Raw genomic sequence first — 27,629 nt, 5'->3', positions numbered from 1 at the left:
CCCATTAACCTTGTGATTCTTTATATTGTTTGCTTTTTTACAACTAATGACTGCACGGCTGATTAGTAATATCATGATGCAGCTCTTCACGGCAACCTCTTGACTAATATAATCCAGGATGACCCAATATACGAGCCAGCCTGTTTATCTACCCAAACAGGGAGAAGGGTGGCGTACTCACGGTGTATGTGACGGTCGACAGGGGAGGTGCTGGCTGCGTCTTGGCTCCCATCTTCTTCTCCACCGGGGGCGCCACGTTCTCCTTACTGCTGCCATCCGTAGCTTCTGTGGGGGACAAGAGTACAGTGTTAGAAGGGTGTACGGGTGATGGCAATGGGAGTAAATTACAGGCGGTTAGGACAAGGGTACGACAAATACAAGGCACATACGGTGAAACAGAGGATAGTGGTAGCAGGCTGTGGTATGGTGTAAGTTAAGAGAGTATTACAAACACAAGGCACATACTCGTACCGTGAAACAGAAGACAGTGGTAGCAGGCCGTGGTGTGGTGTAAGTACAACAAACACAAAGCACATACGGTGAAACAGAGGATAGTGGTAGCAAACAGTGGTATGGTGTGAGTATAACAAGTACTGTACAAAGCACATACGGTGAAACAGAGGATAGTGGTAGCAAACAGTGGTATGGTGTGAGTATAACAAACACTAAGCACATACGGTGAAACATAAGATACTGTAGTGGTAGAAGGCTGTGGTATGGTGTAAGTTAAGAGAGTATAACACACACAAGACACAAAGTTAAGAGAGTATAACAAACACGAGACACATACTCGTACGGTGAAACAGAAGACAGTGGTAGCAGGCCGTGGTATGGTGTAAGTGAGTATAACAAACACAAAGCACATACGGTGAAACAGAGGATAGTGGTAGCAAACAGTGGTATGGTGTGAGTATAACAAACGCAAAGCACATACGGTGAAACAGAAGACTGTGGTAGCAGGCCGTGGTATGGTGTAAGTTAAGAGAGTATAACAAACACAAGACACATAAGTTAAGAGAGTATAACAAACACAAGACACATACTCGTACGGTGAAACAGAAGACAGTGATAGCAGTCCGTGGTATGGTGTAAGTTAAGAGAGTATAACACAAACAATGCACGGATGGTGAAACAGAAGACAGTGGTAGCAGGCCGTGGTATGGTTTAGGCTAGACTGGTAGGCCAAACACACAGCACAGACGGTAGGGCATAAAAATAGCAGTAGTTGATAGTCATATGGTGTAGGTCAGGAGGATGGCAGGACAGATTCAAGGCACGCACGGGATCATAGAAGATAGCTCTGGTAAACAATGGTATGGCGTAAGCTAAGAGGGAGTTAGAATCGATACCTGGCACATAAAGCAGATGGTAATTATAGTAGACAGTAGTAGGGCGCAGGTAAGACACGGTTACGAGATATATTGCACAAGACACATACGATAAAACAAACGATAGAGTTAGTAGACAGTGATACGATGAAGGTTGGTTTAGTTAATTGCCCAAACACATTAATTTATAAGTGTCCATTCCACAATTTAGTGATGGGGGATTCAGATGCAGGATAGACCGTTCTCCAGTCATGAAGCCTGTACAAAATCGACCAAGCCACCTACTTGCCCATGCAGAGAGGGAGCAGCGGGAAGGGAAGTGCAGGTTGTGTGCAGAATGAAGTGTCAGAATGAGGTACAAGAGTGTGTGTGTGTGTGTGTGTGTGTGTGTGTGTGTGTGTGTGTGTGTGTGTGTGTGTGTGTGTGTGTGTGTGTGTGTGTGTGTGTGTGTGTGTGTGTGTGTGTGTGTGTGTGTGTGAGAGAGAGAGAGAGAGAGAGAGAGAGAGAGAGAGAGAGAGAGAGAGAGAGAGAGAGAGAGAAACCTGAATGAACGAACTTTAATACCAAAAAAAAAAAAAAAAAAAAAAAAGACGTAATCCGCTCTGGAACGACTACATGAATGAAGGAGTCGAAGTATTACTGAAATCCATGAATGAAACACAGACACGTGGTAAGAGATTTATGAATGAACGTGACGATGTAGTAACCAATGTGTAAACGGTATAGTATGGATGTGTGTGGTGGCTGTGGTGGTGGTGGTGGTGGTAGATGTGGAGGTTTCTAAAGCTATAACCACAACTTTATCACAGCTGTCGTAACTATAACCACAACTACCAATATATACAGTATCAGTTACCATACCTACGACTGTAACTATAGTGTCATAGCAACCATAACTACCACCACAACTGCAGCCTCAGTTGCAATCACGGCTACATTAACTGAACCACAGCTATCGGTACCATAACTACAAATACAACACTAACTACCACAGTTACAACCAGAAGTTCCACACCTACAACCACCAACACAACTACTACCATAAGCACAACCACGGTGAGAGTAAACTGGGTAGTAATAATAGTAGCTGTAGTCCCAGGTTCATCTGAAATGTGAATCGGTGGACTGCAGACTAGGATGGCTTTCCTCGGCAGTCCGCCATTCTCATTTCAGTGGTAGGAAGGGAGATAAGGGATGTTTGTACCCAGGCAAAGAAGCAGCTCGGTTTTGTCGGTGCCACCACGTGATGGCGTCGTCCCTCTCCTGGACAATAGATTGAATAAATAAATAAGTAAATAAACAAACTAAAAAAAACACGTAATATGACTGAAGGGGTTAAACATTCATCATCTTCCTTTCGCTATTCCGGACGAGCTTTGGGGTATTTCGTTCGGGTGATCCCCTTGATGCCCGTCACGTCTCATTCAGTCTTTTTTTTTTTTTCCTTAATTCAGGGTAGATTTTTTCAACTAGAGGGGTTTGACCGAGTCTTCCTTGTGCCCTGTCCTAATACCGATCCTTCCTGAGGTGAGTAAAATCGTCTGGAGGTAACCTGACTAAATAATATGTAATCTCTCTGAAAGTATTAACAGCCAATGATTTTATCCAGCTGAGAGAAAAAATCGTACCAGCAAAGGGCTTTAGCAGCTGTCTGGAGGCACTTATTAATTTACTGCCAGCTAATAACAGACGGTTTAGTTCTCCTACGCAGTAGACACCCCAGCATACCAAAGACTGTCCTTTTCACTACTGTTTTCTCTCCTAAACTGAATAAAATCGTCAGGAGGTTGCTGCAATACAATGGAAATGGTAAATCGTCTTCAAGGGTTTAAGGAACACTTTTGTCGTTCACTTCACCATGAGGGTTTTCGGTGGGTAAATAAAATCGTCCTGAATAGTAAGAATAAAATAAGTGGTGGCATTATTATTATTATTATTATTATTATTATTATTTTTAATATATTATTATTATTATTATTATTACTATTATTATTATTATTGTTATTATATTATCATTATTATTATTATTATAAATATTATCATTACTATTATTATTATTACAATTTTTGCTGGTATCATTATAATTATTACTACTACTATTATCATCATCACATCATTACTATTATTATTGCTACCAACAGACGAGTAAATTCAATTTACGAAAGATTTCTCGTACTGAAGTATTTAAAACATAATATAAAATCGTCCGAGGGAAGCAAAGATGAAATTAAATATATCGTCGTACTAAAGAGGCCAACAGGATGCTTACAGGTTCATGCTCGACCCCTTAAGTGAATCAAGGAAACCAGAGTCTTAATATCCTTTAGATGTTACAGTTGCAAACTATATCGCTACTGCACAGATATTTAATAAACACAAGAGAATATGTAGGTGTAAAAGGCTTAGTAATCCCCAGCGCAAAAGGTACTAAAAAACCTACTGAATCCGCGAGTATTCGGCGCAAAAACACAATACAAATCCACTTCCTTCCTATCATCAAAAAATATTCAGTAAAATAAAAATCTGTACCAAGTAGAATAAATAAAAACAAAAACTAATCTCACTCATCACTATCAACCCTTAAAAAATAAATATGGCCACAAAAACGTACGGAAAATAAGAATAAAACAAAAGAAAACCTGATTCCAACCACGACCCCATCCCTAACTTCCCCGAACCACTTTCACCCACAATCTCAAACATAATTCCACCATAAATCCTCCATTTTTCTCTCCAGTTTTAACCTTCTCTCCCCACTCACTTCCTCCTCCTCCTTACCTTTCCAACCCTCCTCCTCCTCACTCTTGCAACCCCTCCTCCTCCTCCTCCACCCCACTTTTCCTGCTTTTCTATCCCTGTCCTTCATGCATGGATTTGTTGTTTTAGTGACACCCTACTCTGTGACAAGCACCCACGAAAGGGCCAATAGGAATGTTACTGTTTGCTTTCCTTTGCATTCCCAAACTCTCCCTCTTTCTCCACCGCCTCCTCCCTCCGACTAATTCTGTATCTTCCACGACCGACACCACCCTTTCTTGTCCAGCCCCTCCCTTTCATGACCAACCCCCAGCCTCCCGACTGACCTCCACCCCTCCATACCAACCCAACCCTTCCCTGAACAATTTTTCCCCCTCCCGACCGACCCCACTCTTTCCCCGACGAATTCTACCGTTTCCCGATCAATCCTTACGCTTTCCCAACCAATTTCCAACCTTTCCCAGCCAAGTTCACCCTTTTCCGACCAATGTCCATTCTTTCCCGACCAATCCCACATTTTCCGACCAATTTCCACCCTTTCCCGACAAATTCTACCCTTCCCCGACCACATCTTCCCTATCCCCAACAAATACTGATCAATTCTACCTTTTTTTCGATCAATCCCGACAATTTTCCACCCTTTCTCGACCAAATCCGACCAACTCCACCTTTTTTTAAATTCCACCCCGTCCCGACCAATCCCGACCGATCCTATCCTTTCCCGACCAACTCCGATTCGGGTGCGTCGGGGAAGCAACATGTGTGACTCTTGTTGCCGCTATTTTATGGTGTGGAGAATTAAAGTGGATAGTGTGTGTGTGTGTGTGTGTGTGTGTGTGTGTGTGTGTGTGTGTGTGTGTGTGTGTGTGTGTGTGTGTGTGAGAGAGAGAGAGAGAGAGAGAGAGAGAGAGAGAGAGAGAGAGAGAGAGATGGATGGACAGTGTAATGGATGGATGGTGAAAAGCAGAATGGTGAAAAGAAAAGTAAGATGGTGAAAAGTAGGGCAGAGGAAAGAAAAGTAGGATGGAGAAAAGAATGGAGAAAAGAAATGTAGGATGGTGAAAAGAAGTAGTGAAAGAAAGCCAGTTTCTGCTTAGTAACATGCACTTCTAATCCCTCTCTTCCGTCCAACTAAACATCAGTTGTGTGCAAGTTGTTGGAAACCATAATTTGAGACATTAGTAAAGCATTTAGAACAAGCAAATCCTTTTAGACTCACAGCACGGATTTAGGAACAATCGCTCATGTCTTATAAATCTACTTTTTCAATGATATTAATGATATGTAAGATAACTCTAAATCAGTCGCTGTAATCTATAGCGATTTCCAGGAAGCATTCGATAAAGTTCCCCATAAGAAACTTCTTGAGAATACTACAGTTTATGGTATCAGAGGCAGCGTTCTAAGGTGGGTCAAAAACTGGCTTCTTAACGGGAAGGAATCAGGCTGGACGAATGTTACACGTGCAGTGCCTCAAGCTTCAGTTTTGGGTTCTCACTGCTTCTAATTTACAGTACTGACACTGGCGATGTTTTCTATTGCAAAATATCCAAATTCGACGATGGTGCGAAAATTGGAAATATGGCAGATATATTCCCGTGAACAGGACTGATGATTAAAAAAAAATCTTGATAAACCGTTCACTTGTGTTCAAACACGGTAAATGGATTTTAATATCAACATATGCAAAGTCCAAAATACTGGAAGTAGAAATGAAAACTTTAGTTACTCTATTAATAACTTGCATGTGCACATAAAAAAAAAAAAAGATCATCCTTACCCTGTACAATTCCTAAGTGCGTCCGCATCTGGAGTATTGTGTTTAGTTTTGGTCACCGTATTACAGGAAAGATACAGGGAGGCTACAGAGAGTGCAGCGAAGAGTGCCCAAAAAGATATCTAGACTTAAAAAAGAAACCATACGAGGAACGTTTGGAACATTGCAAGGGATTTAAGTCAAGTATTCAAAATTCTAAAGGACATGGTAATATGGTAGTCGGCGAGTACTTCACAACAGACCGTTGGAGTACACTAAAGGCAAAAGATACAAAATTATTACCACACGTTTCCAGTCAACTGGGGCAAAACTTTTTTTTTTTTTAACAGGATTGTAAACATCTATATATCTATCTATCTATTGCCAGACGCCTCAATCCCGTTTGGGGTGGCCACAAACAAATCGCCTCCAAGTCGCCCTGTCCCCCGCCATTTCACTCCCCTGCTCCCAACTCACACCCCCCTCTCTCATATACCTCTCCACCCCATCCCTCCATCTCATCCTCGGCCTCCCCCTCCCTCTTCCCCCCTCCACCTCACTCACATACACTCTCTTCGTCAGTCTTTCGCCCTCCATCCTCTCCACATGGCCAAACCACCTCAGTGTGTTCCTCATAACGCTTCCTATCACATCCACATCCACACCACAACGCTCCTTTATATCCTCATTCGTCAGCCTGTCTCTCCACGTGACTCCACAGGCTCCTCTTAAATAACTCATTTCCACTGCTCTCACTCTTGACTTGTGTCCTTCCAACAATGTCCAAGCTTCACTTCCGTACGTTAGAGTTGGTATCACAATACTGTCATGTAGTAACTTTTTCACTTCCATGCTCACATACTCGTATGAAACACACTGATTAGGAGTGTGGTAGACAGCAGTACAGTAATAACATTTAAAAGTCACTTAGATAAGTGTCTAGCTATGAATCCCCAACTTAACACATTTATCTGTGAATAATTCGAAAACTGAAAGTTGTTTTCCTCACGGTGAATGCAGCATCAGCATTAAAGTAGAACAGTTCACTTTCCAACCTTTCGTATGAAATTTCCATAACAGTTTCTCTATGCTGCATAGTGATCCTTCTCACTTTTTCCTGTCGGCTTCGGCTACAGGGTTTGGTGGGCAGGAGGGGAGGGAAGCTTTTCTGTTTTCCTCTCCTTATCTTCTACTCACAGAAGTATTCTCTACCAAACACCCTCGGGTGTGTTGCTGTTTGCTTTCCTTTGTACTCCGTCCCTTCCTAGTTCTCCTTGCTGTGTGTGTGTGTGTGTGTGTGTGTGTGTGTGTGTGTGTGTGTGTGTGTGTGTGTGTGTGTGTGTGTGTGTGTGTGTGTGTGTGTGTGTGTCAACAAATCAACCATATACTATCAATAACAGACTTTCCATTTTACCCACTGCAACAATTTCCTCTCACAGCGATTAGGCTAACTAACCCTCCCTTTTTTCATTTCCTCTAATTTCCATCATAGTCTCTCTCTCTCTCTCTCTCTCTCCATAATTAGCAACATTCTCTTTAGACTTCTAATTTCTCTTCCTTTATTTCCGTATCTCTTCAATCTCCCCTCTCTCCTCATTTTCTCTCCTTCCACCTTCTTTGCCTTTCTCCTCTCATCCTTTCACTACATCCCTCTTCTGTTTTCGCCTCCCTCCCCGACTCCCTTTCCCTCATTTCTTCAGTCTTCCTCCGCCCTTCTGTTACTTTTCCCTTATCCTTCTTTCCTTTTTCCATTCACACCTCTATTCCCCTCATTTCCCTCCATCCTTCCTCTACCCCCCCCCCTCTTTACCTTATGGTGAACCCAAGTCTGTTCCCTTTCACATTTATCCTCCTCCCATTTCCTTTCTTCCTTCCTCTACTCCTCCCCCTCCTACTTCCCTCTTCCTCTCCTTGCCCTCCATCCCTCCCCTATCCCACCTCACAATGAACTCCCGTGTCTGTCAGTCTGTCTCTCACCCGACAGGACAGGTGTCCAACTAGCGACCAGTCTGGGGAAAACCTTCATTTTGCAACAAGACCAGTGAGTCACATGTCTAAGTCACAACGCAAGACAGCAACTCTTTCAACTTTTCAGGTTACCTCTATGTCACAGTAAGTAATCTCCATGTCACAGCAAGTCACCCAATATAAATTTTAGATAATGTTCAAGGCACAACCCCTAGTGTCCCACAACTCACAGCCACAACCATCCCACCAGACTTCGGTAACTTCATTCCTTTTTCTGGCCCCACATCAAACTTCCACGAGAAAACTGTGACAAAACTTTTCAATGCCAACCTGCCTCCAGATCTTCACCGAGTCCCGCGCTGTCTCACCATTCATCAAAACGTAAGCCCATCCCACATACTTTTCTCCACACACCCCAACCATTTTTGCCATCATCCTAATCGAGTTTCAAAAAGAAATCATTGACCTTTGTTTTGCCGGAATATTTCCAACGGTTACATTGAGGGGACACACCAGACTCTATGCACTACACTGAGTCTGTCCAAAAGTGGTAAGAATAATGCTGCTGTACGCAGGTGTTTTGTTACCGACTAATTTGTTTGGTGAGCTACGAGTTACACCAAGTGTCTGCCCCCGTCACTGAGGCAGTGAACCATTTACTATACTTCATTTGACTGCAGGAAAAATAACGGTTTGACTGGAGTATATACTCTACTTGGATAATCTGCAAAAGGTTCTGAAGCTACTCTGAAAAGACTGTTGTTGTTGTTGTTATTATTATTATTATTATTATTGTTGTTGTTGTTGTTATAATTATTATTATTATTATTATTAGTATTACTTTGGTGTAAATGAAAGTAATCACTTGAACTGACTGGCTTCGTTTGTGTAGAAGGCTGGAAAGTTCTTTTTCCCGTGACTGACTGCAACTGTGATATCGCCAGCATCTCAGCAAGCAACATGTAGCCTACTCAATCACCTTTAAAGCACGTTTTAAAACCTGAACCTTGCCCTGACTTCCACCTACCACGAGTTAGAGCTCTGTGTATAATGGAAACTGAAATGAGCAGTGCCTGGATAATAGTTTGCCCTTAAAATTTGCACGGTACTAAATTAGTCTGAAGTGAAGTTTTTAGTGTTTCTCGATAAAATATCGGAAGATGTGAAGAGCAAAAAAGTTGATACTTAATGCTGAATATGCCAGACTACAGGAACTTTTGTACAATATATAAAGAAAGTTCCGTACAAAATATTTATTACTTTACTTCGAAAATCAGATGAAATAACCACATACTGTTTACGGTACAATAACTTTATGAAATTTTTACATGGTACCTTAATGTTGACAAAGGCTGACCAACTGACGAACTACTGAGTGTCTGATTACCTTACTGACTGGCCTACAGAGTGACTACCCGGTGAGTGTGTCCAGGCGTTTCAAAATCAACGGATCTTGAATCTGGCTCTGGTATCTTATTTTTGGTTTTTCTTGGAGGGAACAATCTTGCGGGCTTCTGGCCTTTGGTTCCTTCTTCCTTGCATAAAAGAAAAGTACAGTACATGACTTTCTGACTGCCTATATGACAGACACGACTACCGGTAATTAAATACCTGACAGAATGACTGACCGACTATCTGACAGACAGACTGTCTTGATGACCGACTATCTGACTGACTATCTGACAGACAGACTGTCTGAATGACCGACCATCTGACAGACTGACTGTCTGAATGACAGACTATTTGACAGACTGACTGTCTGAATGCCCGACCATCTGGCAAGACTGACCGACTGAGTGGCTATCTGGCAGACTGACTAATTAAATGATTATATGAGTATTTGACAGACTGACTAACTAAATGGCTATCTGACTGACGAGCTGACAAAATGACTGACTACCTAAACAAGTAAACCCATTCACAACGACTGACTGACTGACAACCGTCTACTTTATAACCCAATCTCCCTCGCACATGTCATCTCTCTCTCTCTGATGTCAGAAACCAGGCCAAGCGGTAACCTGGTTAACTCCTCGAGGAGAACAGGTCACGGGGTACAGGGAGAAAAGAAGGGAGAGGAGAGGGAGGGGAGGAGGGAGAGAGGGGGAGGGGAGGAGGAAGAGAGGGGGAGGAGAAGAGAAGGGGAGAGCAGGAAGGGGAGCAGAGGAGAGTGAAAAGCAGGACAGAGGTGGGAGTGGATAGTGGGGATAGGGAGGGAATGAAGAAAGGAAGAGAGGAGAGGAGAGGAGAGGAGAGGAGAGGAGAGAAGAGGAGAGGGAAGGTGAGGTGTGGAGGGGATGGGAAAGAGAAGTAGGGAGGTGAGGTACAAGGGAGGAGGGGAGGGACGAGTGGGGGTTGGGAGGGGAGAATGGATGAAGACAGGTGAGGTTGGGAGCATGGAGGGAGGGGTGGAAGGGGAGAAGAAAGATGAGAGGGAGGGGTGACTGGAGGGGGAAGTGGCAGGGGAGGGAAGAAAAGGAGAACTGGGAGGGAGAGAGGAGGTGAGAGGAGAGGTCAGAAGGAGATAGGAAAGGTGAGGAGGGGGAGAGGGAAAAAGAGGGGGAAGAGGAATGGGGAGAACAGATGGAGACGGGAGAGGAAACTGGATCAGTAAAGGATACAGGAGAGATGAGGAGAGTGGAGAATGAAGGAGGAAAGGAAACGGAAAGGGTGAAGGAGGGGCAAAGGAGAATGGTGGGGAAGGATGAGAATGAACTAGGAGGAGGGGGAGAGAACGTGTGGGACAGGGAACTGAAAAAAGACAAAGGAAGAAGAGAGACTTGGGGGGAAGGAGGTAGAATGGAGGAAGTGAGGAGAATATTGCAGGAGGGAAACGATGAAGAAGGAGAGCAGAGAGGGGAGTGAGAATATTGGAGGAGAGGGGATCGAAAGAGGAGAGAATGGGGGGAGAGAACAGAAGAGTGCAAAGGAAAGTAAGCATGCCTCGTGTAATAGGTAGGCATATACTTCAGCCCTGTTCTTCTTCCGACAACACCTCCACCACTCACCAACCAATTGAAAAACTCGTAGAAATTTTATAGGAAGAAATGTTTGAAAGACACATTTTTTTCTTTAAATCATTAGAGCAAGGTGCAGCCAGTAGAGATTTTTTTATATTGCATTTTTTCTACTTGTGCACGCGTCCTTCGTGATCTGCAATGTACAGTATCGCACGTGCACCAATCTGTTGCATATTCTGTCAGTCTGTTGATGATGAATTACCCAGGCCTTTCTGAACGGAAATACTTGAACATCATGTCACATCCACTGTCAATACCTCTAATGTTTATTCTCGTAAAAATTGCGTGTTATTAACTGTTATGCATACTAATGAAAATAAAGATGACTGTCCTAAGATATTCAGTTCCGTGCACATAAACTGCGTAACAATAAATACAAAATGTCTATTGGATATTGCCAGACACTGTTTAACATTCACGCTCTGTCCTGCTCCCATCTCCATTAGGTTGCAATTACATGCACGTCAAACCGTACCTGCATATGTGTACCAATCAGCTAGTTGTTGATTCTTATCTTGTAGCCTATATTGTGACACTGATGTCCGTACCCTCGTCAGGTAAGGAAGCTCCCTAACACCTCTTTCTATGCGACTTATTTAGCTTATTACACACTGCTATCCTCTTCTGTGCTGCATAAATCATTCCAATATAACAACACTCTGCAAATATAATATGCAAAATAATATTAACCAGCCAAATCCGGATATAAACTGCAAAGGAAAAGATGCTAGGGAGCCATCTTAACCTACGAAACCACCAGCCTAAGACTAAACTAACAAGTAATAAAGAATAACAAATAACTAACAACTAAAAAAATAACAAATAACTAACAACTAATAAAGAATAAATAACAAATAATGAGTGAAAGAGGCAACGGTTCAGATTATCCTCCCCCCCCCTCCCTGGCCTCCCCATACAATTATATCTGACTAAGCAAATGTGCAGGAAAACTCATAATTTGTAAGGGTCAATCAGCACACACGCGAGGAATTAATTGCTCCAATGCAAGTTATATTACATAACTCAATTTGCAACGAAATATAGAGACCAAAACCTCCTTTACTTTCTTTCTGGTGCCTCAAGAATGATGGAAAAAAATGCGTTTTGCCTATCACTTCCCCCACTCTGTTTATATATATATATATATATATATATATATATATATATATATATATATATATATATATATATATATATATATCCATCATCCAATCCTACATTGCCCCATGAAGAACGTAGGAGCCCGGGGCTAGGCAGTTGCTCTTGACATTTAAGATGAGAGTGACCAGCCTCACTCATCCCTGAGTGGCATTACGTGAGCAATAAACCCCAACCACTCCTTGGATATAAACCTTCACCGGCTCAATCCGATTGGAGTGCAATAATTACCCACTAAACCACCAGGCGTCAAAATTTGGTTATATGGTTACCACCCAGCGTAGTAAATGGTTTCCTGGTGTACAGGAAACCATTTGGCTTGTCACTCAGTGTTGAGCCACCCACAGGCAGAAGGAAGAGGAAAGAATGAAGGAAAGAAAGACAGAAGAGGGAGCGTAAAGTCACCCGTAGGCAGAAGAACGAGGAAAGAATGAAGGAAAGACAGAAGAGAATGGAAGGAAAGAAGGATGGAAGAGATGACAGGGCAGACACCCGAGAGCAGCACTACATCGAGTGAGTGGATGGTGAGCACCCCCACCTACCACTAATATATATATATATATATATATATATATATATATATATATATATATATATATATATATATATATATATATATCCAACCCCGGATAAGAAAAAGGACTGGATGATGGCCATGGAGATGATGATGATGATGATGATGATGATGATGTGCATGTCTATCCTTTCCTCCTTACTCAGTCCCTTTAATTTTATAAAGTATATATTTTATGGCTTATTTTTGCCAAACGATTTTATGTAGCTCAAAGAGTCCCCAGGTTGTGAAGGGGTTTTGAAGACTACATCCAATCACTAGTGTTCGAAATATCTCTCTGTTACGTTGAACAGTCGCCTGAAAACAGCAAGAAAATAGTAAATGTCACCGTACTGAAGTGGTCTAACTCATACCTCACAAATACTGCTTAAAAGGTTCATCAGTACTGTACGCAAAAAACATATACTGTATAATACAAACCTTCTCTATTTTCTGAATATAAATGATTCAATGATGCACAGATGTCCATGTTAAGCAGTCATCTGTGTTGCTGTTTGGATTATGGTACCGATAACTTGAGAACGATTTTTAAAATCTATTAATCTGAATGTTCTATTTATTCATGCAATGGGTCATTAAGTTTTACTAACGGTCTGTGGATCACGGCAGCACGACTGAATGTTACAATATCTATATAATATTTTTCTTCTTTCTGTTCTTCATATGATTATTATTAGTAATATATTCCTGTAACTTACTCTACATCCCGACAACCAGTATTAACCATTTTACAGAATTAATTAATTTGCGTGCTTTGTCCCAGTTTATAACATAACGCATCGAGATTTCTGACTGCTATATTTGTACGGATGATTCCACTGTATATTCAGCATTAATACGAGTAGCATTTCAGATTTACTCTACATGATATATTTTGCTACAAAAATTCCATTTAGAAATCCTGAATCACACAACTACACTGTGGTTTGAGCAACAAAAACTTTGCTGTTCGTTGTCAAACACAGCGATATTTCATGGTTGCATAAATCACGAAGGATACACGATCTACCTTCCTGTGTTGGAGTTTTCTGCCGCCGTCAGCTGGCAGACTTACCATATCTACTGCGTTTCCATTTAGTATCTTCAGCCACAGTACCAGATAAAAAATGGGTCCAAAATCGAAAGATTTCCATCCCGGGAGTCTTCTGAGAGGCATCCATTGAACTGGCTTGACAGTTAATAAACGAGTTCTTCCCTTCCCCGCAGTCCACCTGACAGCCTCTCTCGGCCTACCGTTTACGAAATGCTGATTTACAACACACCCCGACACGGATTAAAAAAAAAAAATATATATCGGTAGCAACCAAAGCGGCCAACAGCACTGTTATAATCAGTAGTACAATTTACACTCTGATACTGGTACTTTACAACTGGGAGATACCGATACTGTATTGTATTGTACCATACTGATTTGCACTGTACTCAGTCGCAACCTATGTTTCATTGCACAATACATGTGGGTGAGGATGGGAGAATGGGATCAGGCATGAGGTACGGAGGTGAGGGTGGAGGAATAGGTATAAGGATTGAGGACGAGAGAGAGAGAGAGAGAGAGAGAGAATGGACGGGAAGAACAGAGGGGAGAGAGAGGGAGGACAAGGTAAACGTGAAGGTAGATATCAAGAGAAGCTACGTCGTGGTGCTCATCTCAGTAACTTAAGGCCTTGAACCTGTGACGGGCAGTTCACTCACCGTCCTAGCCTACATGTCCACTGCATCATCCACCTTACCACAGTTACCTCCGCTACGTGATACCTACACTCTGTTCACGTTAACTTGGCGTAAAAACGGTCATCTCTCCTTGAATGTTGTGCTGTAGCAATATATTAACACTGAGACATGATGGCAGTCACGAAGCAGTGCCATGGATTATAGGTCAGTGTGGTCATATTCTGCCACTTCAATTACGGGAAATACTCTGCAAAATGACGAAAATCTCCGCCTCCTTAAATTGAATAAATGAAAGGAATTCATTTTATTTCCCAGCCCACAAAGGATGGATGGACACCAGAGCGCTGTGGTCCCACCTGCCACCACATGGATCCCAACCCTGGCGCTATCGGGTTGGTGGTTTCGTGGCCACCGCAGCCGCAGGCGAGGAAACGACTGTGGGAGGAGAGGGAACCACATGAGGAAGTGAAAGGCAGAGAGATGGGAGAAAGGTAGTGAAAGGCAGAGAGGTGGGAGAAAGGAAGTGATGAACAGAGGGGAGGGAGGGAGGAAAGGAGTGACGAACATGAGGGAAGGAGGGATTGAAGAACAGGAGGGAGGGAAGGAGGGACACAGAAAGGAAGGATGGAGAGAAGGACAGACAGAAGCATAGGAGAGAAAAGGGGACGATGTAAAGGACAGATGTAGGAAGGAGGCAAAAGATGGGAAGGGAGGAGGAAGGGAGGGTGCAAAGGGCACAGTGAGGGAGGAGAAAAGGCAGGAAAGGGGAAGGGATAGGGGAAGAAGGGAGGGAGCAAAGGACAGAAGAGAGAGCAGAAGACAGAAAAGGCAGAATGGATGGATGAGAAAGTGAAAGGCAGAGAGGAGAGAGGGAACAAGGGAGGCGAAAAAATGAAAGACAGAGAAAGGGAGAAAGTATGGATGAAAAGGATGGAAGGAATGAAAGAGTGAAGGATGGAAGGATGGAAAGAGTGAATGATGCAAAGGGTGGAAGGTATGCGAGTGAAGGATGGAATGAATGAAGGGGTGAAGAACGGACGGACGAAGGATGGAAGAAATGAGGGAGTGGAGGACTGATGGATAAGAAGGATGGATGGAGCGAAGGAGTGAAGGACATGGGGAGGGAGGGAGGGAGTTAGGAGATACTCGGCTTTAAAACACGAACGAACACGTCAATAAAGCATTAGGGAAGACACCTCCCTTCCTCCCCCTCTGTCCTGTCCTTCACTCCCTCCCTCCATCCCCCCGTCCTTTATTCCCTCTCTCCTTTCCTCCTGCTGTCCTTCGCTCCTCCCTCCCTTCCTTTCTCCCCCGGTCGTTCACTCCCTCCCCTCCCGTCCTTCATTCCCTCCCTCCTGTCCTTCATTCCCTCTCTCCTGTCCTTCACTTCCTCCCTCCATCCCCCAGTCCTTCATTCCCTCTCTCCTTTCCTCCTGCTGTCCTTCGCTCCTCCCTCCTTCCCCTCCTTTCTCCCCCGGTCGTTCACTTCCTCTCTCCCTCCCCCCCCCGTCCTTCATTTCCTTCCTCCGTTCCTCTCCCCTGTCCTTCCCTCCCGCCTTTCAGACAAATCCCCCCCTCTGTACCTCCTGGTGCCCTCCACACCCTTCCTCCCCGTTCTTCACTCTCCCTCCCTCCCCCTGTCCCTCCCTCCCTCCTTCCCCCTGCCCTTCCCTACATCCCTCCCCCTCCGTCCTTCACTCCTTCCCCCTGTCCTTCACTACCTCCCTTTCGCTGTCACTATTTTCCTTACTATAGGCCTATCCTGTATATAACCCATAAAAAGGATTTGCTTGGTACCGCATAACCTTCCTTATAACAAAGTCTCGAAAGGACCTGGCCTGTTGCTGTCTGTTTCTTTTCATTGGTTCATGTCCCTGGTGGTGGGTGGTGGCGACTATCATCCATTCACGTGATGTAGTGCTGCCTACTTCATCTTCCCCCTTTCTTATTCTGCCGCTGTGTCTGCCATCTTCTTTTCCTACTTCTCCTTTTCTTTTCTGTCACTTTTTATTACTCTTTTTATTACTGTCTTTTCACCTCAGGCGGCTCTACACTGATTGTCAAGCTTCATGTTTTCCTGTGTCCCAGAAAACCACTTGCAACGCCGGGTGGTAACCATATAACCAAATTACGGGGTGAAGTGGATCCTACTTTGAGCCCTTATTAACTGGGTGAAGGCGTAAATGCGGCGTCCATCCAGGAACCAAACCTTCATATTATTCCGCACCAACCTATGTTCATTAAACCTCTCTCGCTCTCTCTCTCTCTCTCCCTGACTGAAAAAAAAAAACCTTCCTGTCATTTCCCCCCTCCCCTCACCCCTTTCTCCATCTCTTTCACTGCACCTTTCCGCCATTAAATTCTCTCTCTCTCTCTCTCTCTCCCTGACAGAAAAAAAAAAAAATCTTCCTGTCATTTTCCCCTCCCCTCACCCCTTTCCTCCGTCTCTTTCATTGCGCCTTTCCCTCCTAGTCATCATATTCCCTTTCTCTCTCTCCCTCTGTTTTTTTTCCCTACATCTTCCACTACTTCTCTCTTCCTCCCCTCCACATTTTCTCTCCCTCTTCCCCTCCTCTTTTTCTCTCCACCTCCTCTCCACTCTCTCCTCCTCTTATACTCCTTTCTCTTCATCTTGCACTCAACCTTTCTCTCCTTCATCTTTTCTTTACATCTTCCATCTTCCCTTCCCTCTTTCTCTCCATCTTCCTTTCCTTAGCCTTTTCTCTCCATCTTCCCCTCCTCCTCATTTTCTCTCCATCTTTCTCTCCTGTTTCCTCTCCATCTCGTTTTTCCTTTCTACACCTTTTCACTCCATCTTCCAATCCTTCACCTTTTCTCTCGGTCTTCCCCTCCTCCACCTTTTTTTCTCAAACTTCCTTTCCTCCACTTTTTCTTTCCATTTTCCTCTCCTCTACTTTCCCTTCATCTTTTTCTTCTATATAATTTCTTTCCATCTTCTTTTCTATTCTCTTCATCTCCCTCTCCTTCATTTCTCGTCTCCGTTCACGTCCTCTTCAATCCAATTCAATGTCACTATCCCTTTTAGCGTCCCTCCCTCTCCTTCTCGTCAGCCCTTCCTTCCTACCTACTCCCTCCTCTTCCTTTCCATTTTCTCCCTCCTCATCTTCCTCTCATCTCTCTTCTTTTCCTTCCCACCTTCCCCTGATTTCCTCCTCTTGTTCCCTTCCTACCTCCTCATCTTCCCTTCCTTCTCCCTATTCTCATTTTCCTCTCCTTTCCTCCCTCCCTCCATCTTTCTCTCCACCCTTCCATCCTCTCCTCTTCTGATTTCCTTTCCATCTTCCCCCCTCCTCTCCCCTCCCTCCATCCCTCCTCCGTGTCTCCCTCACATTAGCTTGTTTACACCGAGGCGTGACACAGCACACTCATAGAAGCTTTTTGTCAAATGAGCTGAACTGACTAGCCTCTCTCTCTCTCTCTCTCTCTCTCTCTCTCTCACACACACACACACACACACATAAATACTCTCCTTCAACCCCTTCAGTCTGATGACGTATTACGTATTGTATTTTTGCTATCTCCAGGCAATGATACTAGTTAGGAATGACATCGAATACTGAACAACTCTACCCCTTACACCGATGCCGCATTTTTCCTTTAAGCCACGCTATTAGCAAAAGATTTAATTGATTTTTTTCCTTAATTAGAGGGGTCAGACATTGCCTATATTTACTCCTTCGCTAACTGAGATATCGTGATTTCGTAGCACCTGTACCTGGGCGATTTATTTTGCATATTACACTTCAACGTGGTCTTTTATAATTTTTGTGCCATTTTAATATCTTCGGTACCGTACCTACTTTGTATCATTAACATAAGATGATACTAAGGTGTAATGTGCAGAGTAAATCACTATAGAACATGTGTTGCGTAACCTCCATGTACACCTATTGATAATACCACTCAAAATCGTCTGGAATCCACAAATAAAAACACGTCACCAGACTGAAGGGGCTAATGATGGCTATGGTTATCCCCTCCTACTGAATTAAAAAGAAGTTGAGTAAAATCGTCTGGTGATGGTGGTAATAAAATGAAAATTACGTCCTCGGGGTGAAGTTCTCTCTCTCTCTCTCTCTCTCTCTCTCTCTCGCACGGTAATATTCTCCCTTCATTTCCTTGTTTCTCATTGGCATGTTCTCTCTCGACAGATAGTTTTAAGTTTAGTTTCTCCTCCAAGTTCTCTCTCTCTCTCTCTCTCTCTCTCTCTCTCTCTCTCTCTCTCTCTCTCTCTCTCACACACCAACATAAACGTAGGTAAGTTAACGCAAATACATGATCGGCTACAAACTAGAATGGCACTCAGTAAAGCGCATACCTCCGCCATCAACATTCATGCAATATTCACAGAAAAATTTACGAAAATGTCGAAAAACGCCCTATCTCGCAAAGTTAGTGGAAAAAAAAAAAAAAAAAAAAATCCTGGATCCGCACCTTTATCCGGATCCGCACCAAAATTTAATGGAGTCTGTTCTGGGCCAAGGCCTATCTTCTACCAAGTTTCGTGGAAATCCTTCCAGTAGTTTTTGCGTAATCTTGCTCACAAACCAACCAACCAACAAACATACGGACAGGGGAGAAAACATAACCTTCTTGGCGGAGATAATAAACATGATACCGTATATGGCACATCAATTGCTTTATAATGCATGCTGTTAATAAGTTCAGTTGTTTTCTCTTGCTAACTTACCATCATTTATATTTAACATCGCCTCAGTAACATCGGGTTTCGGGTTGTTACACATGGTCACGCATCAACTCACTTCATTTGTTCTTATTCCACAGCACCCGACCTCTTACTTTCACCAATAAATCCATTAAAATATTATCTCGCTGGAAATGCCTTGGGGAAAAAAATATATAAAGCTATTCCAATTTTAGATCAACTATTCTACTTTATATAAGCCGTTATTATGAAAGGTCACTGCACCCTGGCTTAAGAAGATCCTGTCAAAACACTCGTCATAAAAACAGCTCGCGTTATGGAGAAACACCTTGAATGAGTCATGCCAGGCATATCTCCATCCTGCAGCACTGAAAACACATTAAAACTTCCAGAAAAGTCGAGAAAATAGGAAAAGTTGGAAAGAATAAAAGCAGCTGCCGGGCGCCAAGCAAGCATGCAGGTGTCAAGAGCCAACATGACAACAAAAGCAGAATGGCACAGCACACTTAACCACTTATCGGCTCACTTTCATTACCACTCATTTCCGCTCTCCTATGCACTCTCAGCTGACGACAATAACCAACGTGCGAGTTAAAAATAATGGAACTATGTGAGACATCTACTAGGAAGCGGAAAATACGTGAAATTTTAGATGTTTTGCTTCGGGAAATAATGTACCGCGACCTGGCAACTCACCCGCGCCGCCGTTGCCATACAGACTGGCGAATCCACGACTACGGTCAATGTTTTAATCTAATCTTCGTCAAACTGACGTACACTTACGGGTTCTTGGGTGGTTCCGTAGGTAGCTGGACACGACGGGACATTGTGGGGTTCCTGGAGGTTCAACTGGGGCGGGTGAGAGCATAAATAGCGAGAAATTTGAGGTTAAAATATGTCCACTGCGAAGCCGACCGTCGAGCACTATGGAGTGGGAACGTGTGACGCGCCTCCTCCCTCCCCTACTCATCTCTCCCCTTCTCCCATCCCCCTCACTCTCTCCCTCTCTTCCCGTCCATCCTCCACTCTCGCTTTTTCTCCCCCAAACTACTTATTCATTCCTCCTCCCTCTCTCTCTCTCTCTACTCTTTTCGTCTAAAATTCATTTTCCCCTTCCCCCTCTCCACTTTCTCGTTTCCTTCCATCTCTCCTCTTGATTCTCACAATTTCTTCCTCTCTCTTCTTCCTCTGCCGACTTCACCCCTCCCTCCTTAAGTTCTCTATTTTCTCGTCCCTCTCTCCACACTTTTTCTTTTCTTCCTTCCCCTACCCTATTCCCTCTCCCCAACACCTTTCTCTTTCCTGTAGGCTATCTCCTATTCCCTTGCTCGCGATCCCTTTCATTATGCAATCTCTCTCTCAAAATTTTATTCACTCAATTCCTCGCTTTTCTTTTTCCCTGACCTCATCCCCACCTTCTCTACTACCTTTTCATTCGCACCCATTCCTATCATCTTTTCTCTTTCTCTCCTCTCTTCCTTCCTATCCCTATCTGTTTTGTCTCCACCTCCCCCCCCCTCTCTCTCTCATTCTGTACTTCCTCACTCCCTCCCTTTCTCCCCACTCCCTCACTTTCACCCCACTCCCCCCCTCACATGAGACTGAAACAGGAGAATGACAAACCAATATATTTCGCATTTCGATAGAGATATAAGCATTTAATAAATAGCTATACAATATGGTTCTTCATGTAACTTACTTATAGGTTAAACTAAATTATATACAGGTACAATTAAAGGAAAATAAGAAATATCAATATAAGCTGGGTCGCGAAATTTAAATCCATGTAAATCTGGCATCGAGTTACAGAGATGGGAGGGAAAGAGAGAGAGAGAGAGAGAGAGACTGGGGGAGGGGGAATTTCGTGCATATCTGGCAATTTTATCATTTTTATCCAGAAATATGATTACTACGGCTTAAGAGTTATTGGTGCTGGTTGTGGTAGTGGTGGTTGTGACAATGGTAGTTCTTCTTGCTGTGGTAGTGGTGATACTGGTGTCTGGTAGTGGTGGAAACTTGTAGTGGTGGGGATGGACAGTTGTGGTTCTGGTGGTTGTGATAGTGGTGGTAGTGGTGTGGTGGTTCTGGTATCTGTGGTAGTGTTTAAGGTAGTTGTGGTGACTGGTGGTGATGGTGGTGGTGACGGTGGTAGGTGTGGTTGTTATGGCTGGTTGTGGTGGTGGTGGCACTGATGATTGTGGTGGTGGTGACAGTGGTGGTGACACTGATGGCTGTGATGGTGGTGGCAGTTATTGCTGTGGTGGTGACAGTGATTGTGGTGGTAGTAACAGCAGTGGTTGTGATATTGTGGTGGTAGTAACAGCGGTGGCTGTGGTGGTTGCGATGACAGTGGTTGTTGTGATGGTGGTGGTGAGTGGCGGCTGTTGTGACGATGACGGTGGTGGCTGTCGTGGTGATGATAATGACGGTGATAGCCGTCGTGGTGACAATGGGTGTGATGGTGGTGGTGACGATGGCTGTGGTGAAGGTGGTGACTTGTCGCTGTGGTGGTGGTAATGGTGACTGGTTGCTGAGATGGCAGTGGTAGTGACAGTGATGGCTGGAGTGCTGGTGGTGGGAGGCTGCTGTGGTGGTGATGATAAATGTGGTGGTGGTGAGTGCTGGTTGTGGTGGTAGTGGTGCTGAGCGGCTGTTGTGGTGATAGTGGTGGTTGTGGCTGTGGTGACAGTGACAGCAGTGGCGTCCACAATGTTACTGTGACTAGCAGTGGTAGTTGTGACGTCGGCAATTGTGGTTGCAGTATGAGACAGAAGTGGTAATAGTAACAGTAGTAATTGTGGTAGGTGGTAATGGTAGTAGGGGAGTAGGGTGGCAGTGTTATGACAGTGGCAGCCAAACAGATTGGTAAAGTAATTATTGGCAGACAGAAATTAAACAGTAGATAAATTATATATACAGAGAGAGAGAGAGACAGAGAGAGAGAGAGAATTTACAACAAATATAACCGTGGTAATTGTCAGGGTATTGCTACATCCAAAGGTAATCGTTCATCCTTCAAAAATCACAACAAACAAAATACGAGTAGGCCTAAGCAGTAATTACACTAAATACTCACTACGTAAATAATTAGCAAAGTTACTCATCACTAGATTGTCAAAAAAAAAAAAAAATACATTATCAATTCAGTTCATTCACATCTTTTTTCGTTATATTCTTGCTTATTTCATACGACCTTCATCATTTTAGGAAATTTTTCTCGTTGTCACAGCCATAATGAAGGCTGTATCTAACCCCATTCAATCCAAACTCTATCGTAATAAAAATAGTTTGGAGATTGAAAGAATAATCAATACAACACGTCACTTATTGCACGTGTTAAAAAGGTCATTGGTTATACGTAAATATTTATCACGCAAACAACTACTGCAGTAACATTTCTCATCAACTGGCAACACCAAAATTTCTTAGCATTTTTTTTAACTCTCATGGTCGCGACGCCTCTAGTAATTACATTTGAGCTAGTGTTCTGAGCTAACGTCAAACGATTTTATTTAGCTGCAAGTGCGTCATAAACACCTTGGAGTGTTAAAATACTGGCAATGTAAACACCCTTACTTCCACAGTACTAATCTTTGTCATTTTCTTCCTATCACCAAACGATTTTATTCAAAGTAAAGGGAAACATGTGAGTGACGGGGTGAATGGAAGCTTTTAACCCCTTCACAACGAAAGGCTTTCCCTAAAATGAATAAAATTACCTCAAGGTAACAAGAAAAAACAATGCAGACATCATCGTAGTGACGAGGTTTTAAGACGTCGTGTACCAAAATAATCACAACACCAAACGCGTTTTTCCTGTTTAAATTCATTCATGATCGGGACAACTCCAGTATTTTAATTCACTTAGCATCAGACTATTTTTTTCAGCTCCAGGTGAATATGTGACCCCGTGTTAAATAATTTCACTATAAAGTCTCTCATGGTCGGGTCAAGTTTAGTTTATTACTCCGGCTAATCGTATTGTATCGTTTATAAAGCCTCCAACATGTTTGCATGTGTCGCCTTTGGTCACCCATTGGTGGTCCTCCACGCTGCTCGGTCTCTGGCAGCCTCTCTATTTAGTCCTTTGTCCCTGAGGTCACACTATGACAACGTCATTTTTTTTTTTTTTTTTTTGTCTGCCTCTCACAACTCTACCCTCGACGTTCACACTTCTCACTTTCCTCTCAACATGCCCAAATCATCTCAATCTGCTCCTCCTCATCGCAACACCAACACATTCCAGTCCCATCCTTCCTCTCAACTCCTCAATCAGAGTCCTAGCCCCCCCCACCTCTGGCATTCAAGGACGCACTACACATCCATCTAATCATCGTTATTTCTGTACGTATGAACCTATGAATATCCTCTTCCTTTACTGCCCAGGTGTCACTACAATACAGCATTATGCTCCTAACACATGCCGCACACAAAGATTCCTTAGCAGGAAGAAAGAGTCCTCTCAGTGTTAGAAGAGGCAACAGCTCCCTTAACTTCTTCCAACCACTCTTCATCCCAGTCGCAGGGCTAGCTCCAGCCCCACCTCCAGGACGTACCATGGCCCTCAAATAACAAAACTCCTCCATGGACGATTTTATTTAGCTGAGAATGAAAGTAAGACTCTGAGAATGTAAATATCGTTTAACTCTCATGACCGAGACAACTCTAGCATTTAATTCCAGCTGTCGACAGACGACTTTATTCAGCCGTGTCATACGAGTCTGAGCATTAGTCACATACCACAATGAAAATGACCTGGCTCCTTTCCTGGATCCAAATGCAAGTTTTATATATACAGTATGCATATATCATCATCAGCAGCAGCAGCCGTTTGAGTATCCACCGCAGGACCGGCCTATCCCGACCGAAGTGGGGACGATACAGCCAATGTATCTTTACCAAGTGGCTTAGGCTGTCTAGTAGAGATTGTATGTAGGGTGAGAAGTGCTTGTAAGTGTAACTGTTGTGTTGGAGTGGCTTTGGATGTGTGTGTGAACCAAGTGTAATCGTCCCGCGCAAGCCGACTGGGTGCAAACTTACTTCATACTATGCGACACTGGTTCAACCACAGCACCCCCGATGTCCGCCAAAGCAGTACGTAGCCAGAAGAACTCTCCCAAAGTTTATTACCCTGCCGGGGCGCGAACCCTCGTTCTTCAGTGTACGAAAACGCACACTTTACCACTGTACCACAGAGGCTCCACAGTATGTATATATATATATATATATATATATATATATATATATATATATATATATATATATATATATATATATATATACAGTATCGAAAGCATAGTTTACAGAAGTGGTTCTAAATTGAATAATGTCTGTCACAAAGAGTTAATAACATACAAGGTAAATCAATCATCAAAATAATCAAGAAATATAAATTCTATTTCCACTGCCTCTATAAATAAATTTAATTTCCCAAATACCGGTCGTTCCTGATAATCAACTAGTGACGGTCCGATTATTAGCCTCTGCATTCACAAATATTCATATATTTCTTCGATATTTGCATTTGGATGATGTCATGCGAGTATTTTGCGAATATTAATAATGTAACTTTATCAAGTTTACAGAAAACCAAATGAAGAATTAAAAGCATGAGTTGAACGAACGTGTGTTCTAAGATAGTGTTGCCGACCGAGCAGCTGGAGAGTGGTCAAAACCCTTGGCTCTGACCACCTCCGAATCATCATCATCACTATCAAAACCAGAATCACCCCAGCTGGCCACAGACACACATACACTAATTATAAGACAGCCAACTGGGAGGCCTTCACAACTGAAACAGAAACACACTTTGAAACACTAAACAGTACATTCATCACAAACATCAACACCGCTGTGCACACTTTCAATACAGTTATTCAAAATGCAGACAAAAGACACCCTCCCTAGAGGCAACAGAAAGAGACACAACCCCAACTTCACACCAGAAATTCAAGACCTCATCAGTCAACGTGACACACTACGACACTCCTCAACACCCGTTACAAAAGACACCGTACAACAAATACAAGAACACTAAATAAGCAATAAAATATCAGAACAGCAAATACTAAATTGGAATAATTATCTCCAAACACTTGATCACAAAACAAACACCAACAATATCTACTAAACACTACAGAGCATCACACTCTCCAACAGCAACACTACACAATTACACAATGTCACCGGAAGAACAGACACCATACCATCAGACAAACAAGCACTCTCATCAATCACTTTTCACACGTTAGCCATCTAAACCCCCATGCGACGACCGACGTGTCATTCGACGCAAGAGTCGGCTCCCCACAGACTCAGACTTCGAACCTTTCATTTATAACCAGACAAAGCACATCATTAGCAACCTTAAGCACTCATCTGCCTGCAACATACACCCTAAACACCTTGGACCACAAGGCATACAAGCACTCACCAACATATCAAACTACAGCTACTCACACAACGTAATACCCAACATCTGGAAGCATGGCACTATCACTATCCCCAAACCCAACAAAGACACCAGGTTACCTTCCTCACACCGCCCCACCACACTCCTCTACACATCCTCCAAAGTCATTGGACGACTGGTATCACAACTAGTTATACCTCACATCTCCCTAGCCCCATCACAACATGGTTTTAGGCCGCTGCACTCCACAAACACCCTTCTTACAGACCTTATACAGAGAGTTTTTGATGGCATCAATTCAGCTAGGCCACCACACAGAACACTCCTAGTCACACTGGACATTAGCAAAGCTTTAGATGCCATCCCCCACCACAACCTCACAGACAAAACATTCAACACAAACGTGCACAGTAACACAGAAAGATGGCTGGCAAACTATTTAGCAAGCAGATGTGCACATGTAACATTTGCCGGTCAGTCATCGAACATCAGAAACTTCACAAATGGCGCCCCTAAGGATCTGTTTTGTCCCCTACTCTCTTTAACCTATACATACACGACATACCCACACCCCACACACCACAGATACACACAGCTTCCTATGCAGATGACACAACACTTACATGTACCCACCAAAACGAAAACACAGCCGCACACATCCTCCAACCTTACCTCAACACATTACACGAATGGTTCACAAAAAAACAGGCTCAAAATAGCCCCAGCCAAATCTACAGTGACCCTTCTCACAAACTGGACAGCAGACCACAGTCACAATCCACACCTCACTATAAACAACACTCCTCTACCCCCCCTCCCACAAAATCCTTGGTGTAATATATGATACATCACTGTCATTTAAACAACACACTACAAACATTAAATATAAATTAACACCAAGCCCAACGCCTTAAGGTCACTTGCCCATACAAAATTTGGACACAACAAAGAAACCACCACCACAGTATACAAACAATATATACGTTCAGTGATGAATTATGCAAGCCCTGCTTGGGCTTCTAACCTCACTAAAACACACTACAACACTCTACAGATAATACAGAACAAGGTCCTAAAAATAATCACTGGCTGCACAGCTACTACATCCACAGACCACCTACACCAAGAAACCAAAGTCCTCAAAGATGATGCAGACATGAGGCACACAAATTCTCGCTGCAACCTCCACAAACCCACAACATCCACTACACTACATGGCAGCACATCCACACACACCAAGGAACATCAAAACAACACCCAGCACACGATATCATACACAGATACTGTCATCTCCCCCCCCCCCCCGCTCGCCTCAATCCAGCTCCCAGAAGAATATCCATACTCAAATCACTCGCCGCTCCATTCAGTCACTTAAAAGCAGGGTTGTTATGATTTAAATCAAATGCTTTAAATCATGTGATTTAAATCGATTTAAATATGAGTAAAAAAATAATGATTTAAATCGAAATGGATTCTTTTATAAAAATACAGAAAATCTGAAGAAGACAGAGAATGTGATAGATTTGTATTGTACAGATGCATCAAGTGTGCTTGCCCTGTACTCCTCCTGTACTGATATTCATCAATCCAGGCACCAATGACTGCTTTTTGTTACAAGGCAAATATTAAAAAAACAGAGGAAAGAAGGCTCTTCGAAAATAACAATATATGCTCTGGTTAGGAAAGCCAGTTGTATTTATAGCAACTTTTGGGCAATAAATGTAGGATACAAAAAGATAATTTCATTTAACACTGATAAAGGCTTAGTACAAAAAAAAAAAATCTTCATAGAAGTGAAAAAATATTTAATTTGTAAAAATCCAAGTAAACAATCAATTTATTTTTAAATATCTGATTTAAATAAAATACTAAATTTAAAATATTATATATATATATATATATATATATATATATATATATATATATATATATATATGCCATTTTTTCCAACCCTGAGTGTGAGTAACCTTCCCCATACCAAGAAGTGCTAGCCTGTGGTGCGCTGCCTTACTCCCACTTCCCATACACATTATTATTTTCAATTTTGTAAGTCTGTTTATTTGAGCAGTGATATATAATCATGCCTAATGGACACATTGCAGCAAGTGGGAGGGAAAAAGACCCAGTACGGTACTCTTGATAGTATTCCCAAAGGCACAAACAAGGTTGGAAAAAATCACAGATTTTAAAAAAATGATTTAAATAAAAAAATCCGATTTAAATCTAAAAATCTATTTTTTTTATTTTAAAAAAATCTTTTTTTCCAACCCTGCTTTAAGACAACACACAGCTGCATGC

At 42.9% G+C, this 27,629-nt stretch overlaps 1 protein-coding gene across 1 annotated transcript in view; it reads right to left on the bottom strand.

The window, feature by feature from the left end:
• Positions 1 to 19,816, bottom strand: part of mtd (TLD domain-containing protein mustard) — a 250,808-nt gene extending 230,992 nt beyond the window's left edge. The window contains exons 1-2 of the mRNA XM_080272382.1: positions 19,703 to 19,816; positions 182 to 285 (exon numbers count right to left, since the gene is read on the bottom strand). Of these exons, the coding sequence (XP_080128508.1) occupies positions 182 to 285; positions 19,703 to 19,787 (189 nt within the window). The 5' untranslated portion in view covers positions 19,788 to 19,816. The remainder of the gene's footprint in view (positions 1 to 181; positions 286 to 19,702) is intronic.
• Positions 19,817 to 27,629: the final 7,813 nt, after the last annotated feature.

This window comes from Coenobita brevimanus, chromosome 6, assembly GCF_032717465.1.
Source record: "Coenobita brevimanus isolate Jiangsu-jjx chromosome 6, ASM3271746v2, whole genome shotgun sequence".
Lineage (NCBI taxonomy): Eukaryota > Metazoa > Arthropoda > Malacostraca > Decapoda > Coenobitidae > Coenobita > Coenobita brevimanus.
The sequence above is the reverse complement of the archived record's forward strand: the minus strand, read 5'-3'. Positions and strand labels throughout refer to the sequence as shown.